Source organism: Podarcis pityusensis (assembly GCF_964106645.2).
Source record: "Podarcis pityusensis genome assembly, chromosome: 4".
Classification (NCBI taxonomy): Eukaryota; Metazoa; Chordata; class Lepidosauria; order Squamata; family Lacertidae; genus Podarcis; species Podarcis pityusensis.
Genome location: NC_138027.1, coordinates 6,180,842 through 6,196,748, shown reverse-complemented (window position 1 = coordinate 6,196,748; position 15,907 = coordinate 6,180,842). Strand labels below are relative to the sequence as shown.

At 42.7% G+C, this 15,907-nt stretch overlaps 3 protein-coding genes across 10 annotated transcripts in view; 2 read left to right on the top strand and 1 right to left on the bottom strand.

Moving 5' to 3' along the window:
• LOC308475334 (uncharacterized protein) overlaps positions 1 to 15,887 on the bottom strand; it is a gene marked incomplete at its 5' end in the record, with an annotated part of 115,598 nt that extends 99,711 nt beyond the window's left edge. For 3 of the 8 annotated variants that reach the window (XR_013985111.1, XR_013985112.1, XM_081002435.1), the window contains 2 exons: positions 11,538 to 11,788; positions 15,587 to 15,887. Coding sequence is in view for 2 of the 8 variants with exons in the window: in XM_081002435.1 (XP_080858561.1) it covers positions 11,538 to 11,788; positions 15,587 to 15,887 (552 nt within the window). The other 5 variants (XR_013985115.1, XM_081002436.1, XR_013985113.1 and 2 more) reach the window with 5 other exon arrangements.
• The window catches only part of LOC308475075 (uncharacterized protein), a 166,728-nt gene that overhangs the window by 22,488 nt on the left and 128,333 nt on the right, over positions 1 to 15,907 (top strand). The window lies entirely within an intron of this gene.
• Positions 1 to 15,907, top strand: part of LOC308475315 (uncharacterized protein) — a 141,652-nt gene that overhangs the window by 49,144 nt on the left and 76,601 nt on the right. The window contains exon 2 of the mRNA XM_081002393.1: positions 522 to 1,552. Within this exon, the coding sequence (XP_080858519.1) occupies positions 617 to 1,456 (840 nt within the window). The 5' untranslated portion in view covers positions 522 to 616 and the 3' untranslated portion in view covers positions 1,457 to 1,552. The remainder of the gene's footprint in view (positions 1 to 521; positions 1,553 to 15,907) is intronic.

Below are 15,907 nucleotides of genomic sequence, written 5' to 3'. Positions count from 1 at the left end.
TCCCAGTGACCAGGAAGTAAACAGGCATGTGACACACAACAATCATGCCTGACTCTCTTAAGGTGGAACGGAACTATATCCTAATTCTTTGTGCCATTTCTATAATTTTATTATGTTTTACAACCTCACTAAATAAAAGAACAAAAAACCCCCCAACCAACTTGATAGCAATCACATAACACACTGACAAAAGTGAACCTAAGCAAGTTGTGCTTCCTTTTTCTGGTTATTTGGCTATAACGTTTGATAGAATATGGGTAATTGAACAACCTTTGTTGAATTGCAGTATTGATTAAATTATCTTTCCATTGATATATTATTTTATGATATTATTCCAAAAGAAGTGGTGTTATGAGCCATCAAACCTCTGAAATACACTTTTTTCCAAAAGTCTTCCACAATTTTGACCACTACTATATATCAAACAAACCAACATTCAACAACTCATCAGAATATAATAATAAATATGATGGTTAATGACAAACAACACAGGTAATGAACACCCCCCCAACTCCCTTCAGTTCTTCTCCATTTGTTCCTGAGGCTCTAATCCCTTTTTGTCTCCATTGCAGATTGTAATGAATCGGAAATTGAGAACAAAGGTGACCACGATAAAATGCCCGGAGAGGAGAAGCCACGTAAAAATTTGAAGTGTGGAGAAAGCTGCAGTCAGAGCTCCCATTCCACTTCCCATCAACAAAATCTCATTGGAAAGAAACTCTATCAGTGCATGGAATGTGGAAAGAGCTTCAGTCGGAGCTACAATCTCACTTCCCTTCAAAGAATTCATACAGGGGAGAAACCCTATCAGTGTGTGGAATGTGGAAAGAGCTTCAGGACGCAGGACATTCTAACTTCTCATCTAAGAATTCATACAGGGGAAAAACCCTATCAGTGTGTGGAATGTGGAAAGAGCTTCAGTCAGAGCTCTGATCTCACTTCCCATAAAAGAATTCATACAGGGGAGAAGCCCTATCAGTGTGTGGAATGTGAAAAGAGCTTCACTGATAGCTCCTCTCTCACTTCCCATCAAAGAATTCATACAGGGGGGAAACCCTATCAGTGTGTGGTATGTGAAAGAGCTTCAGTCAGAGCTCCCAACTCATCTCCCATCAAAGAATTCATACAGGGGAGAAACCCTATCAGTGCGTGGAATGTGGAAAGAGCTTCATTCAGAGCTCCTCTCTCACTTCCCATCAAAGAATTCATACAGGGGAAAAACCCTATCAGTGTGTCGAATGTGGAAAGAGCTTCAGGCATAGCTCCTCTCTCACTTCCCATAAAAGAATTCATAAAGGGGAGAAACCATATCAGTGTGTGGAATGTGGAAAGAGCTTCAGTCACAATCCGACACTCACTTCCCATCAAAGTATCCATACAAAGGTCGGGAATACCATTTTACAGCTTTAGGAGCCAGGAAATTCGCAACTTTATTACCAGGCCTTTCGCTAATTGACATCTAATGCCTTTTTAACATGCGGTGTTTTGTGTTTGTATGTTGTAACTACACCTGTTGGTGTAGGAATAGGAGCCAATGCTTAAAGACCTAGGCGTCTTCCCCCCAATAAAATATTTAAGGAGGCCACCCCCCAGGGGTCTTTTTCTTTTTTTCCAAACGCAACCTTTTATTCTTCCGCTACTTGCCATACAATTTCTCTTTCAATTTGCCCTCTTAAACAAACAAACAAACAAACAAACAAACACAGAAAGGTCATGAGGAAAAGAAAATACAAACATATACCCTTCTCATCTTTGTGGGCAAAATGGAAAAGTTGCTTTAAAGCAGGCTTTCCCAAGCTTAGGTCCCCAGCAGCTCCCAGACTACAGTTCCCATAATCCCTTCCCAATTGCTTTGCTAGCTAGGGGTGATGGGAGTTGTAGTCCAAAAACAGCTAGAGACCCAAGTTTGCTTTAAAGGGAAAGTAGGCTGGCCCTGTGACACCCTCCGCTGGCCAAAAGCACTGCCCCAGAATCTGAACCATCCCCAGTACTACTAATTGGAATTAATAGAGCACAAAACTGAAGTTTGATTGGCACGTCAACCTCTAGTCAGCTTCTAGGTGCTTTCTGCGCCACTTAGAGTACCCACAGAATTGTGGCTTCTACTGGCAACACGCAGAGCACAAATGAAAGACTAACACAATGAGCAGGCAAAAACCTGGAAAGGGCCATACCAAATGGACATCCGTTGTGAAGAGGTCACTTTTCCCACTGCTGAACAATGCCACAGGTAGAAGAGATGGAATGCTAGAAGTGTTCTCCGGGGCAAGGGGAGCTGCTGGGAAACTGAACTATGGGCTCAAAATATTACTGCTTTAAAAAGTTGCTGCCATTATAGGCATTACAGGCAGAAAGCTGGAGGGTGAGCAGGCCCAGAGTGGGGGTGAAGGGAGAAGGGAGAAGGGAGAAGAGAGAAGTGAACTGTAGCCTTATTGGAGTTCATCGATTGGGTCTGCGTTGCTCCTGAACAGGAGGAAGGAAGTCAAAACGACACCGAGGTGGATTCAAAGAAAGAGTTTATTCTGCTCTCCGGATAGCAGAAGGCACTTGTGCGATCAAGTCCACGACTAGTCCAAAGAAATGACAAGTTTCATGCAGTATATATATCCTCCAGGCATCCTCTCCCCCTTCCCCAGCCACGTCAACTTGTATACGCAGGTTGACATCACATATGTTCCTGCTCTGGTACTCTCAACCATAAAAGGATCTTCCTTCCTGTACTTCTGACCATAAAAGGATCTTCCTCTTCCTACTCTTATCTGGGAAGACGTCATAATCTCCGGGAACACGCTTTTGGCGTTTTTCCCGGACATTGGTCTTGCGTGTATTTTGTGGTCAGCACATAAGATAAAGTTCTGACGTGTTTTCTTTGTTCCCCTGGAGGGCCAAGACCATCCCTTGCCTGTCCTGATAAAGGAGAGAACTGTTTATGCAGTTCTGTCCTTATTATGGTTTTGCTCAACAGTTCAAGTTTTACGCATTTAAAAGTGCTCTCTTTTGAAAGAACAAAGGGGGGGGGGTTGAGTCAGTTTTTAAACTTACTACACAGAAACCCATTCCTTCAGAAACCGTGAAAGTTTTTCTTCCCAACATTTCCGGTGCGGCTCTGATTTCCACCTGGTCCGGAATTGTCCAGTGGAGGGACAGGATGTCTCCAAGGCCATTTTCTTTGGCAACCAGATAACAGGAGCTGCCAAGCGTGGGAAGCCTTGCAAAGGTCCCAAGGGAACTGGCAGAGACATGTCGTCACAGCATCATTTGGCTGCTGCTATGGCAACAGTGAAAAACTGCGACCAGGGCCACGGGCTGAGCTGGGTGATTGACAGTGGGTCCAGTCACCACCTCATGCCATCGCCATCTAGTAGTTTTTTGTGGAACTGCAAGACGGTGAAAACTGGAAGAAGTGTAACTCTTGGAGATGGTTCCAAGCGCTAAGTCTGGCTCTGTTTATTGTTCTTTTTTACAGGCGGAGATTGAGGCCTATGTCGTTCCAGAGATGCAGTGCTGTTTGTTTTCTGTTTCCCCTCTTGTCCATGATGGGTTCAAAGTGTGTTTTGAAAATAATGTGCGTTTCATTTCCAGAGGTGGGCGACAACTGGTCAGTGTTGAGTGCAAAGACAGGCTGATTGTGCTAGAAACGCCTATTGCAGGTAAAGGTCCCACTGAGGATGCACAAGCACAGTGTGGTAACGTTCCCATTCATGATGGGTGCCATCATGGCATTTGGCACCAGAGAACGTCACATGTCAAGTGGGGGTACGTGAAGAAGGTCCCAGGGTGCACTGAGGGGTGCAAGATGAAGGCATGTGACAAATATCTGGAATGCAGGGCCTTCAAGAAAGCCAAGGTTCAGACGTGCTCTTATCCTAGGTCTGACAGGGTAACCACAAAACCTTTTGTTTTTGTTTTTTTTATAAGATATTTATTGAAATTTTCAAAGTGTTACCAAATAAAATAAAAGCAGTAGAAAATACAAAATAAAAATAATTAACAAAGTAGAAAAAGAAAAAAAAACAAAGCTCTTCCAACCGTATGAATACAAATTCAAAGATAAGAAAAAGTGACAAAAAAAAGAAAATACAGAAATACATCACACACAATTAAAAAACATTTAAAAACAAATTCATTATTCTCAAATCCTCAACTGTCATTACCTTCTTTCTTTGACCTCCTCCTCCCTTTCTTTGTATCCTAGTTATTAATTATCCCAGCAAATCCTTCCCATATTTCATAATATTCTGTCATTACATTACCCTAAACTGTTTTAATCTTATCTTTCTATAATAAAATAAACCTTAAAGCTTGAAACTTAAATCTTATCCTTACCAACTTCTCATAACCATAATATTCTTTCATAATTCTTTAAACATCTTTACTAAAGCCAAGTAATTTCATTCCAACATTTTTCTAACATTCATCAATTTTATAAAACAGTTCTAATGGTAGAAAAAAGAAATACAAACAAATCCAATCTTCATCCAATGTCCCTTCCTCCTGGTTCCGGGTTTTGTCAGTCCTTATTATCCTGTCGATCTAGCCCATTAACCTGGCAGCCTTATATCCGAGGGTCTCAAGTCTCTTCCATGTCCCTTCTGCAGCTCTTCTTCATATTTGTAACTGTATTTTCCCTTATCTCCTGCTCATGGTAACTCCAGCTTGGCAATATTTTTAACCCTTCTCAACAGGTCAGCCCCTTTTCCATATTCAACACTGAATTCCATATGGTATTTAAAAGCATGTTTCAAAGACCCTCCAAAATTAAGAGCCCCCACAATCCCAAACATCTCACGGCCCATTGCCAGATTTGAAAAGTCCAAACATCCCAGCATAGGGGGGTCAATCCAGCCCCCCATTTCCAAGCCAAACCAAACTTTTTCTTTCCAAATCTGGCTTTTTCCAAGTTCATTTGTCAAATCCGAAAACTCATATTCCTGTTGGGCCTGTTCTGTCAGGACACACTCCTGATTTAATTCCTGAGTGGGCTCCACATATTTTTCCACTGTCTGTTCAAAATTTCCCACTGCCTGTTCGAAATTTCTAGTCGAAGTCGCCATCCAATTCACCTTTTCATGTAATTGTTCCAGTAGGGCATTTGTTTTATAGAAAGCACACAACAAAGCTTCTGAATACATTGTCCTGCAAGGTCAAATGCCTGTTCCCAGGATTGTTATCTGTAACAGCTGCCGGCTCCCTGGAGTTGGTTACAGTTACACAGTCTCCCTCTAGGGGGGAAACTTCTATTTGTTCTTGCAACAAAGTTTCCCTTTTTGAGATACTTTGTCAATATTTGTTGCTTAAAGATGCGAAGGGAAGCAGTGGAATCGCTATGTTTCTCTTCTTTTAGCTATCTGTCAAGAACGCTTGTCTCTGGTCAATGAACTTCAAACGTCAGTCCTGACACCCCGCTCCAGGATCAGGACGGAGGAAAGTTACTTTACTTTAAACTCACTTTAAACAGTCCGGAAAAGATCCCCCTCCTTCTCCTGCTGTCGAAGGGGGGTCCACAATTTTAAATGATGAAATCCAATCCTTTAAAGGCAATTTTCTAAGCTCTAGTTTACGTTGTCTTTGCTTTATTCTGTCTACAGAAGAACGGAAGGCTGACTTCCTGTTTAAACCTTCCCAATCCGTACCAAATTTAAATAGGTTTTTAAAATCCAATTCCTTTCTGCTCGCAAGTCCTTATCTAATGTCCAGTTGTTCAAAGTCTAAGTACTCACGGGTGCTTATTTTAGAGTCCGAATTGTCCCAGGAAAAAGGCAGTGCTCTCCAGCAACGGCTGTGCGGCTTCGCTCCACGGAAATAGCAGTTGATTCACAGCACCGCGCCACTTCCCCCGCTTCACTTCGGAGCCCGTTAGTGGGTTCCTTAGCGAGTTGGGGGGGCGCTAAAGGTGCCCACCGAGTCCCATGGTCACAGGCTTCATCCGCCTGTGATTTTTAAAAGGGTCCCCACTTCACCGTAGCGGAAAAGACCCGTTTCCCGCGGAGCTAGTCCCTCCTGTTCAGAGGGAGTCCGCCATTGCCGATGGCGCCACCCCGGAACCACAAAACCTTTTGAGCTAGTCCATGCAGACCTTTGAGTCTCTATGTCAGTTGCCAGTCTGGGTGGGGCCAAATTTGTGCTATCTCTGGTGGATGATTATTCCAGAAATGGGTGGCTTTTCTCTCTGAAGCACAAGGGAGAGGCCGCTGCTTTGGTGAAAGACTGGATAACGGCAGTAGAACTACAGTTCTCACTGCGGGTCAAGAAATTTCAATCAGATCGTGGTGGAGAGTTCACCAGGTCTGCCTTGCAGAACTTCTGCCAGAAAGGCATACGCCACAGGTTGACTGTAGCAAATTCTCCTCAGGAGAATGGAGTTGCAGAATGCAGGTAGAGAATGCTGCAGGAGGCAACCGAAGCCATGCTCTTTGACACAGGGTTGCCCCACCAGTTTTGGGTGGAAGCGTGGAAATCTGCGTCCTTCACTCTGAACCTTTCTTACAGTTCTGTAGTAGGGGACACGCCCTATTTTCTGCTGCACGGCAAGAAGCCCAAGGTGCATTTCTTCTTCTTCTTTTCCTACAATCCCTAACAATAATGCTTCAGGCTTTTTTACAAAATTGGAACATTTTCTTCAACTCATTGTATATCATTTCCCAGAATTTTTTTTATTTAATTACAATCCTACCACATATGGTAAAAAGTCCCTTTTTTCTTACATTTCCAACATATATTTGAGCCCGTTTTATACATTCTTCCTATCTGCACTGGTGATATATACCATCTATACATCATGTTCATGTAATTTTCTGTCAGCAAAGAGCAGTCTTTAAATTTTAAATCAGTTTTCCAGAATCTTTCCAAATCTTCAAACATTATATTATGACCTATATCTTGTGCCCATTTAATCATGACTGATTTCACCTCTTCATCTTTTGTTTCCCATGCTAGCAGAATACTATATGCATCTTTCAGCAACTTCCCTTTTCCTTCTACAACTTCCTTTTGAAATCAAGATGTCGTGTAGCTAAATCCTTTCTTATTGTCTTCTTTGTATATTTCATGTAGTTACCGATAGCTTAACCAACTCTGAAAGTGGTCTTTTATTTCCTCGTAATCTCTTCGTTTCCATTTTCCTTCTTGATCCTTTAACAAGTCAGCATATGTAAGCCACTTTCCTTTCTTTTCAAGTGGTTTGAGCAGTAAAGCTTCATGTGGTGAAAGCCACCAAGGGGTTTTCTGTTCTAAAATATCTTTATACAGTGGTACCTCAGGTTACATACGCTTCAGGTTACACACTCCGCTAACCCAGAAATAGTGCTTCAGGTTAAGAACTTTGTTTTAGGATAAGAATAGAAAGCGGGCTCCGGCGGCGCAGTAGCAGCAGGAGGCCCCATTAGCTAAAGTGGTGCTTCAGGTTAAGAACAGTTTCAGGTTAAGAACGGACCTCCGGAATGAATTAAGTACTTAACCTGGGGTACCACTGCATCTCTCCCATATGCTCATTAGTGATTTCCTAATTACATGGTTATAAAAACTTTTATGTACCTTCCCTTTTCCATGCCATAAATATGCGTGCCAGCCCCCCCCCCCGATAAACTTGGAAATTTCTTTCCGCCATTTTTTGAAACATTCATCTAGCACAATTACTGGGACTTGGGACTGATTGAAAGAGGAATAGCATTTTTGGCAGAACATTCATTTTAACCACTTAAATTGATCTAATCTGAATACTGGACAATGCAATAGCCTGATCTATTTGAAAGCTTAAAATGCATGAGAATCCTTCATTGGGGTGTAGGCAATAAGATGCTATACACTGAACATAAAAGCAATTATACACAAAAATTGCGTCCCCCCCCTTTGTGGAAATTGTTGTAATATTAGTACTCAGCAGCTGCGAACAAGCTTGATGTTTTCATCACATGATGGGTCTAAGTGTGGGACAGGAAGTTCCAAGCTATTCTCAGAGTTGTGTTCTAAGTGTAACATGAAACCTTCCTGTTGTTTGTGATCAGGAGGAGTGAGTGAGTTGCTCGGAGGTTTCTGAGAGAGAAGTCATGCTTTTGTACAGTGTACAGTCCAGGAATAAAAGTAGAATGAAATAGACTACTTTTTCAGACTGTTTTCTTTCTCCTGCTGCTATGCAAGGGGGAAGGGAGTGTGCACCTCTCAGGAGGGAGGTGTCGCTTATCCAAGAGCTCCCTGGTCTGTCCGGATGCCAGCCAGGGTAGATCACCGGCAACAGGCCCCGAGTGCCTGGGAAGTGGAGCCAGCCTTTCCCGAGGGGGCCAGTTTCCAACAGAAATAATATACTGTCAGACACATGTTAGCATTCCTACATAATATCACACAATACACCATATACTAATTAAATATCAGTTGCCTATCTTGAGGCAATTGTGATCTTTTACATATCTTTTCAATCCTGGGGCACAGAGTCTTGAGGTTTAAAAGGTGAGAGAATGCGCTTGCAATTCAACTTTCTCCCCTTTGTCAGCCCCCTCCCTGTCCATCTATATCTTTGGAAAGAGATAGCTGTGGCCACTCTGGTGTCTTTTGTTATTGTTGTTGTTGTTGCAGGTAATAAATAGTCTTGTGGTGACGAGGTCTGCGTTGACATCTGTAGAAGGGATATCCTGTAAGCGGGGGGGGGGGGGGGGCAGGACTTTTGGGACTTAAAGACACAGTTATAAAGGGAAGAGGTAAAAGCCAAAAAGGGGAGAATCTCCTTGAGTTTTCTTGGGAAGCTGCAAGCATTTTATTCAGTTCACTATTATTATCTTAGCGAGTTAAGCATTTTATTCATTTCAATATTATGATCACATTTCCATATACCGGTATTTACTACTGTTATTATATGCTTAAAATACAAAAAAAGGAAAAATATAAAAAGAAAACAAAAGTAAAAAATATAGATTACCAGCTAAACATTTTTTTCCAGATAAAAAATAAATGGACTTGATTCAAAGATAGCAGATTTTTTAAAAAGTTATTATTAAATATTAAATAATACAAAGATATTATCAAAACCACACAGATTGTTACTGGACTGGAACCTTAAGGACTAGGAGGTGAAGGAGGTGATGGTGAAATGGGCACACGATTGTGGCTATCCAATCAAGATGAAAAATGGGGGAAATTATCATCATCATCATTTTTATTCGACCGTCAGTCAGAAAAAGGTACATTTTATCAATACACAGTTAAAACATCCAGGAAGATTTTAAAACTTAGCCAACACTAAAATAGGCTAAACAGGTAGCCCCATATCAATACAGTCAATTATAGTCTTGCGACGCTTAAAAGCTAAAAAGAAAAATTTGGCCACCAAGGAAGGTATAGCTCTAGTGGCGTTATTCAGCAAGTGTAAAACCTGGTTTTCTCTGGGTAGGAAGCTGAATTGACATAGGAGAGGGTCTATAAAATTTTGTCTAAGCTCTGCATAAGAAGGGCAAGTCAAAAGAATATGTTCAGTGGACTCAACCACACCCATGGCACAATGACAGGTTCTCTGGGCGTATGGTACCCCCCTGTACCTTCCCCACAATATCGCAGAGTCAAGGACATTTAATCTAGCCGCTGTAAGAAGTCTACGGTATTCCACATAATGGATTTCTGCAAGGTAGGGGGCTGGTATGGTCCGATAAATCTGGTCCCCTAGGAACATCCCTGGTTTTACCTGGGCTATGTCCTCTTGTCTGGCAATGTCACTCAGTCTCCGGGAGATCACAGCTCTAGCTTGATTGTACGTCATAGACTCAAAGTAGAGGTGAGACAATCCGCAGGAAATTATGGGGGAAATTATGAAAAAAGACTTAAAATTCACCACATGCTATCAGATTTTTAGATGGTACCTGACCCCATCCAAATCAGTCAAAATAAATAAATATCAGCAATAAGTGTTGGAGATGCAGACAAAATGAAGGAAACCTTATTCCACAACATTCTATACAAGATCTCAAAGTAGCTGTTTTACTACAAAGGAATTTCAGAAATAGACTGGAAAGAGAAGCTGCTGAATTACAACTCATTACCAAACTTAAAACAATGGAGAAACCTGGTTTGAACAAAGACATTGGATTCTTATCTCATTATACATGACTAAGCCATTTCTCACCTTCTCACCCCTTGCCTTTTCCTGTAAGACCTATTACAGTCGTTAAGAGTCATCAACAGGCTCATCTCAGCTATCTGCCAATCTCCGATTCCCACCACCCTTCTAAGTAATACCCCTCCCCACCTTCTCAATATATAGAAGGATCTGGTAACTTCTGTTTCAGTGTATCTGAAGAAGTGTGCTTGCACACGAAAGCTTATACCAAGAACTAACTTAGTTGGTCTTTAAGGTGCTACAGGAAGGAATTTTTCTATTTCGACTTATTCCACAAGTGATGGACATGTCTCAAAGGGAAAATAAAGTAAAATAAAGTAAAATAAAATAAATGCTATTTATTTTAAAGAAAACCAAAGCTTTCCTATTTTATATTTTAACAATAAGCATACCAAATGAAAATAAAAGAGTGTTTCTTTACACAACAACAGCGGCTAGGATGTTAATAGCAAAATACTGGAAAATGAGTTAATATCAACAAAAGATGAGTGGCAATTAAAGTTGTGCTAGTACCTTGAAATGGCCACAATGCCAGAACTTCCAAGAGACTGAGATCTACTCCCAGTAATAAAAATCCTGCCAGTGATCTACCCATTGTCTTTGCCCAGAGTTCTTGAGCTTTTCTCAGGGAGCAGTGACCAGAGTGGTGGATCGACCGCTAGATCATTTAACAATTTAAAATTATATAAACAATTGTGCTATAAAAGTACATGCCATATATGAAGTATCAAGATAATAGAACTTTTAACAGTGAACTTCAGTGAACAACAACTCTTACAATGTATATAGACAGGCGCAGCATTGATTTTAGTTTCACGTGACAGCAATCTGCAGCTGTAAGGTTTTCTTCTTTAAGTGACCCGTTAAAACAACAAATGAAAAACAAACTTTATCCATACACAGGTTTGTTAAGTTGTTAAAATATGTTGAATTACGACATTATAGTCATTTCTGTTACTTAGAATATGTACAACCGATGAAGCCCATGAGAGCAAAACAGGGCATTATTCCAGAAATCCTTGTCAACACTGTGGAAGTGTAGGCTCCAATTTGGACTTTATGAACGTATGTGGAACAGAGACCAGCAGACATTTGGTCTTTATGAATGAACTGATTTATTGGGGACTTCCGTCTATATTATTGCACTTTATGTGTTGTTTATGTGCAAGATAAACCTTTGATATTGTGATAAGAATATATAGAAGAGTATTGTTTATGTGAATGCAGAGCCGGTTACATCTTGTGTGTTCGTCAGTTCCGGGAACAGCATTCCTGACCCAGATTTTCACAGGAAGTCCCTCAGATGATTCCCCTTTCAAACAGGATACGTGAACCTAGGCCAGTAGGGTCCTCCTCTCTGGCAGACGGACAACCCCTTCTCCAAAACCCCTCCCTCCCCACTTCCCCATGGGGGTCCCCCACACCACCCATCACTCACCAGGATGGCTTTGGCCATCTCCTGCTTGGAGCACTTCAGGGTTCGGAGCCCCCTGAGCTGAGCTGCCTGGCAGTTCTGAATCACCTCCGGCAGGTACAGCTGATCTTCCTCCAGCAGCTGAAAGGCAAAAGTCAGTCCCTTCTCCACATCCGAGAGTGCAGAGTGGGGGGCAAGGAGGGCAACGTCTGAGTCCCTGCTCTGGTTCTCTCCAATACTCACCTCTGGGGGAGGGATGTGCAACCGCAGCACATCTGCAAAGAGAAGGACATGGGGACAGGTGAGTCCCTCCCTGAGCACCTGGCAAGGCTATTCCTGGCAAGGCTAGTCCTACTGCAGGGGAGGAGGCACACCCCAGGCCTTGGGGGCCAATCCTGGCCTCCTTTAATCAGAATATGGCTCCCCAGGCCAGGGGTAGGCAAACTAAGGCCTGGGGGCTGAATGCGGCCCAATCGTCTTCTCAATCCGGCCCGCGGACAGTTCGGGAATCAGTGTGTTTTTACATGAGTAGAATGTGTCCTTTTATTTAAAATGCCTCTCTGGGTTATTTGTGGGCATAGGAATTCATTCATTCCCCCCCCCCCCCATATAGTCTGGCCCCCTACATACCGTAATTATTATTTATTTATTTATTTATTTATTTATTTATACCCTGCCCATCTGGCTGAGTTTCCCCAGCCACTCTGGGCGGCTCCCAGTCGAGTGTTAAAAACAGGACAGCGTTAAATATTAAAAACTTGAGGACTTCCGGGTTAGCGCGATCGGCGAATGGCGGAGTTCCTCCGACTGGAGGAACTAGCTCCGTGAAAACTGGGTCTTCCCGCCGCGGCGAAGGCGGGGACCCACTAGAAATCCCAGGCAGAGGAAGCCTGGAAACGTGGGGTTCGGCAGGGCACCAGGAGCGCCCCCCCTACTCACCGGGAACCCCTTCTTGGGGCGCCGGAGCGAAGTGGGGTGAGTGGCGCGGTGCTGCGAACTGATTGCTACTTTCACGTAGTGAAGCCGCACAGCCATTGCCGGAGAGCGCTGACTTTTTCCTGTGGACAATTGGATTTAAAACAAGTACCCGTGAGTAGAAACGGAAAATTGGATTAAGAAATATCTTAATTTGGCATCGAAGCAGGAAGGTTCAAAACAGGAAGTCCGCCTTCCGCTTTTTGTATATAGACTAAAGCAAAAACCTCGTAAGCTAAAGCCAAGAAAGTCATTAAAAAAGTCTTAATTTCCTTCATTTATAATTACTGAAACCCCCTTGGAAGCAGGAGAAAAGGGCGGGGGGACTTTGTTTAACCCCTGCAGGAGAGGGAGTGAAGAAAGATAAGTTTCCACTGTCTCTAACCTGGGAACGGGGTGTCAGAGACAGAAATAGTCGGAGAGGTTCATTGACTGTGAATGGAATACTTTGACAGATAACTAAAGAAGAGAAATAAACTGATTCCAATGTTGCCTTCTGCATTCTAATGAAACAAAATATCTGAAAAATGAAAGTAATTTTCCTTTGCTGGACTTGCCTTAAAAAAATGGATACAAATAGAAATTGTCTCCTCTAGAGGGAGCCTGTTAAATTGTTGCTACAGTCTACTTGAGGACTCAACAGCTGTCAGATTAAGATCGTGGGACCAGACTTGTCTGACCTTGACTAAGTATGAGCTGGAAGGAAGTTTGGGTGCTTGCTTTATGCAAGACAAGTGCCTTGCTGGAACAGATGCATGAAAAGATGGATTTGATGAATGAGAAAATGGACTTGATGACTGTTGTGGTTAATAACTATGGACAAACAGGGAACATTGAGACAGAAACCATTCAAGGACTAACCCATGAACCTGTATTGACTGGGCTAGTGCAGAAGATAATGGAGGAGGATGCGGTCGCATCTCAAACAATACAAATGGAGAGACCCGAGGCCCTACAGGAGCATAAGCCGCTGTCATTGAAGATTGAAGTTGGAGTGGGCCAGGGGGAACCTGGAGCTGAGGAGGTTCTTAACTTTGGAGAGACTTTGAAATATGCTTTTAAATATCTTTTGGATTATACTGATGACTGTGGGGAGTGGGACTGTGGGGAATGGGCGGCTTTGATGAAGGGAGATGGAGACAATTTTGGATTGGAATCCCCCAGAGTTCTGCTCTCCAACGAGAAAGGGAAGAAATTAAGAAAGAGACCAACAAAAGACAAGGAAAAGGGCAAGTATAAACAAAAAGAAGATTCGCAGAAGGGGCATGGAAGAGACTTAAGGGCCTCGGACATAAGACTTCCAGGTTGATCGACTAGATGGAATGGACAGTAAGGACTGACATGACCCGAGACCAGGAAGAAGAGACGCTGGATGAAGATTGGAAGAAAATTTATAAAGAAAATTTTTTATTTGGGGAATTAGCCTAAAATGAATGAATATTAGGGAAAATGTTGGAATGAAACTATATGACTCTAGCAGAAATGACATCAGGAGTTATGGATAACTGAGTATTAAGTTTTAAGCTTTAAGGCATTTTATGGTAAGACAAGGTTAAATAAATTAAGGTAATTTGAATAACAGAATATGGGGAAAGATGGAAAGGATCTGTCGAGTCAATTAACAGGTTAAATTGATAAGATAAATTATTTAATAAAAATTGGGAAAGATGGAAAGAATTTGCTGAAATAACTAACTAAACTAGAATACAAAAAGGGAGGTGTGAGGAGGTCAACGAAACAAGCAAATGGAAGTTGGAGATATGTAATCCGGGATTTGTGTCTTTTTTATTTCCTTTTTTGTCGTATTGTTGTATTGGTTTTTATGTTTTTGCGTTTTTTTTTCTTTTTTTTCTTTTTATGTATTGCAGTTGTTCTTTATTCTTTTCCCCCCCTGTAATTCTGAAATTATTAATAAATATTATTTTTAAAAAATATATATTAAAAACTTGAACAGGGCTGCCTTCAGATGTCTTTTAAAGATAGGATAGCTGCTTATTTCTTTGACATCTGATGGGCGCCACTACCGAGAAGGCCCTCTGTCTGGTTCCCTGTAACCTCGCTTCTCGCAATGAGGGAACCTCCAGAAGGCCCTCGGAGCTGGACCTCAGTGTCCAGGCTGGACGATGGGGGTGGAGACGCTCCTTGGTCTGAGGGACGGTGGACCGGCCCATGGCTGAAAAAGGATGCTGACCCCTTCCCCAGGCTAACAAGATGGTCAATATTCGGCTCCACTCCACCCTTTTAAAATTTAAATATCAAACAGATACCAGCTTTCAGAGCGAGTAAATCACAAGAGTGGAAAGACCGCTGCGCCACTGACAGAAATAGGACTATACTTCCTTCTCCCACCTTTAAAGGATACGTTAGGAACCTCAACTTTGCTCTTCAAGCCAAAAGACAACACTTCCCCGTCCCCGGGCAAAACCCCTGGCCTTCCATTGGTAGAGCCGCCACCACGCTTGTGGCGTTTACCTCAGCGCGATGCAAGGACTGACTGAGCGGGTGGCGAGATGCTTTCAGCCTCGGACACTTGGCGGGTTCTGAAATGGCCGTGCAGGCCAGATTCACGACCCTGGTGGGCTGGATTCGGCCCGTGGGACATGGTTTGAGGACCCCTGGCCTACACTGACTGGCAGCAGTTCCCCAGAGTTTCAGGAAGGGATTTCATCCAGCCATTGCAAGAGATGTCAGGGGTTGACCCTGGGACATTCTGCATGCCAAGCAGATGCTCTAGGGCTCCCCATATTTCCCTAGCCTTTCAATGTTATGCTATTAGCAACCATGGAGATTCCACCTGCCTCTTTCGAAAGGAGAATACTCACCTGATCAATTTTAATAATAAATAAATAAATAAATCCCTGCCCATCTGGTTTCCCCAGCCACTCAGGGCGGCTTCCAACAAAATGTTAAAATACAATAGTCCATCAAATATTAAAAGCTTCCCTAAACATAATAACAACAACCATCCATTTTCAGTCAATTGAATTAGCAATTAAGCATTTCTGGAAAGGGAAATGGCATACTTTGTATATTAGCATAAAAAGCATGCCTAAGAAAGTATTACTCATTTACTCATTTAATTTATTACTCATTATTACTCATTTTGGCAGGGGAAAGGTCTCCCTTGGGAGGTGGTGGACTCTCCTTCCTTGGGTTTCTGAGCAGAGATCGGACGGCCATCTGCCATGGATGCTTTAGCGGAGATTCCTGCATTGCTGGGGGTTGGACTAGATGACCCTGGGATCCCCTCCTATCTCTCCACTCCGGAATTCTAGGAGGAGCTTCCTTGCCTCCTGCAAAGCCCTTTTCCCTGCAAGCTCTTCCTCTGGCTTCCGCCCAAGGGAGGGAGATGCTCAGAGTCCAGCCAAGAGCCTCACCCCGAAAAGGATATCTGGGCATGGGCGTAGCCAGGGGGGCAG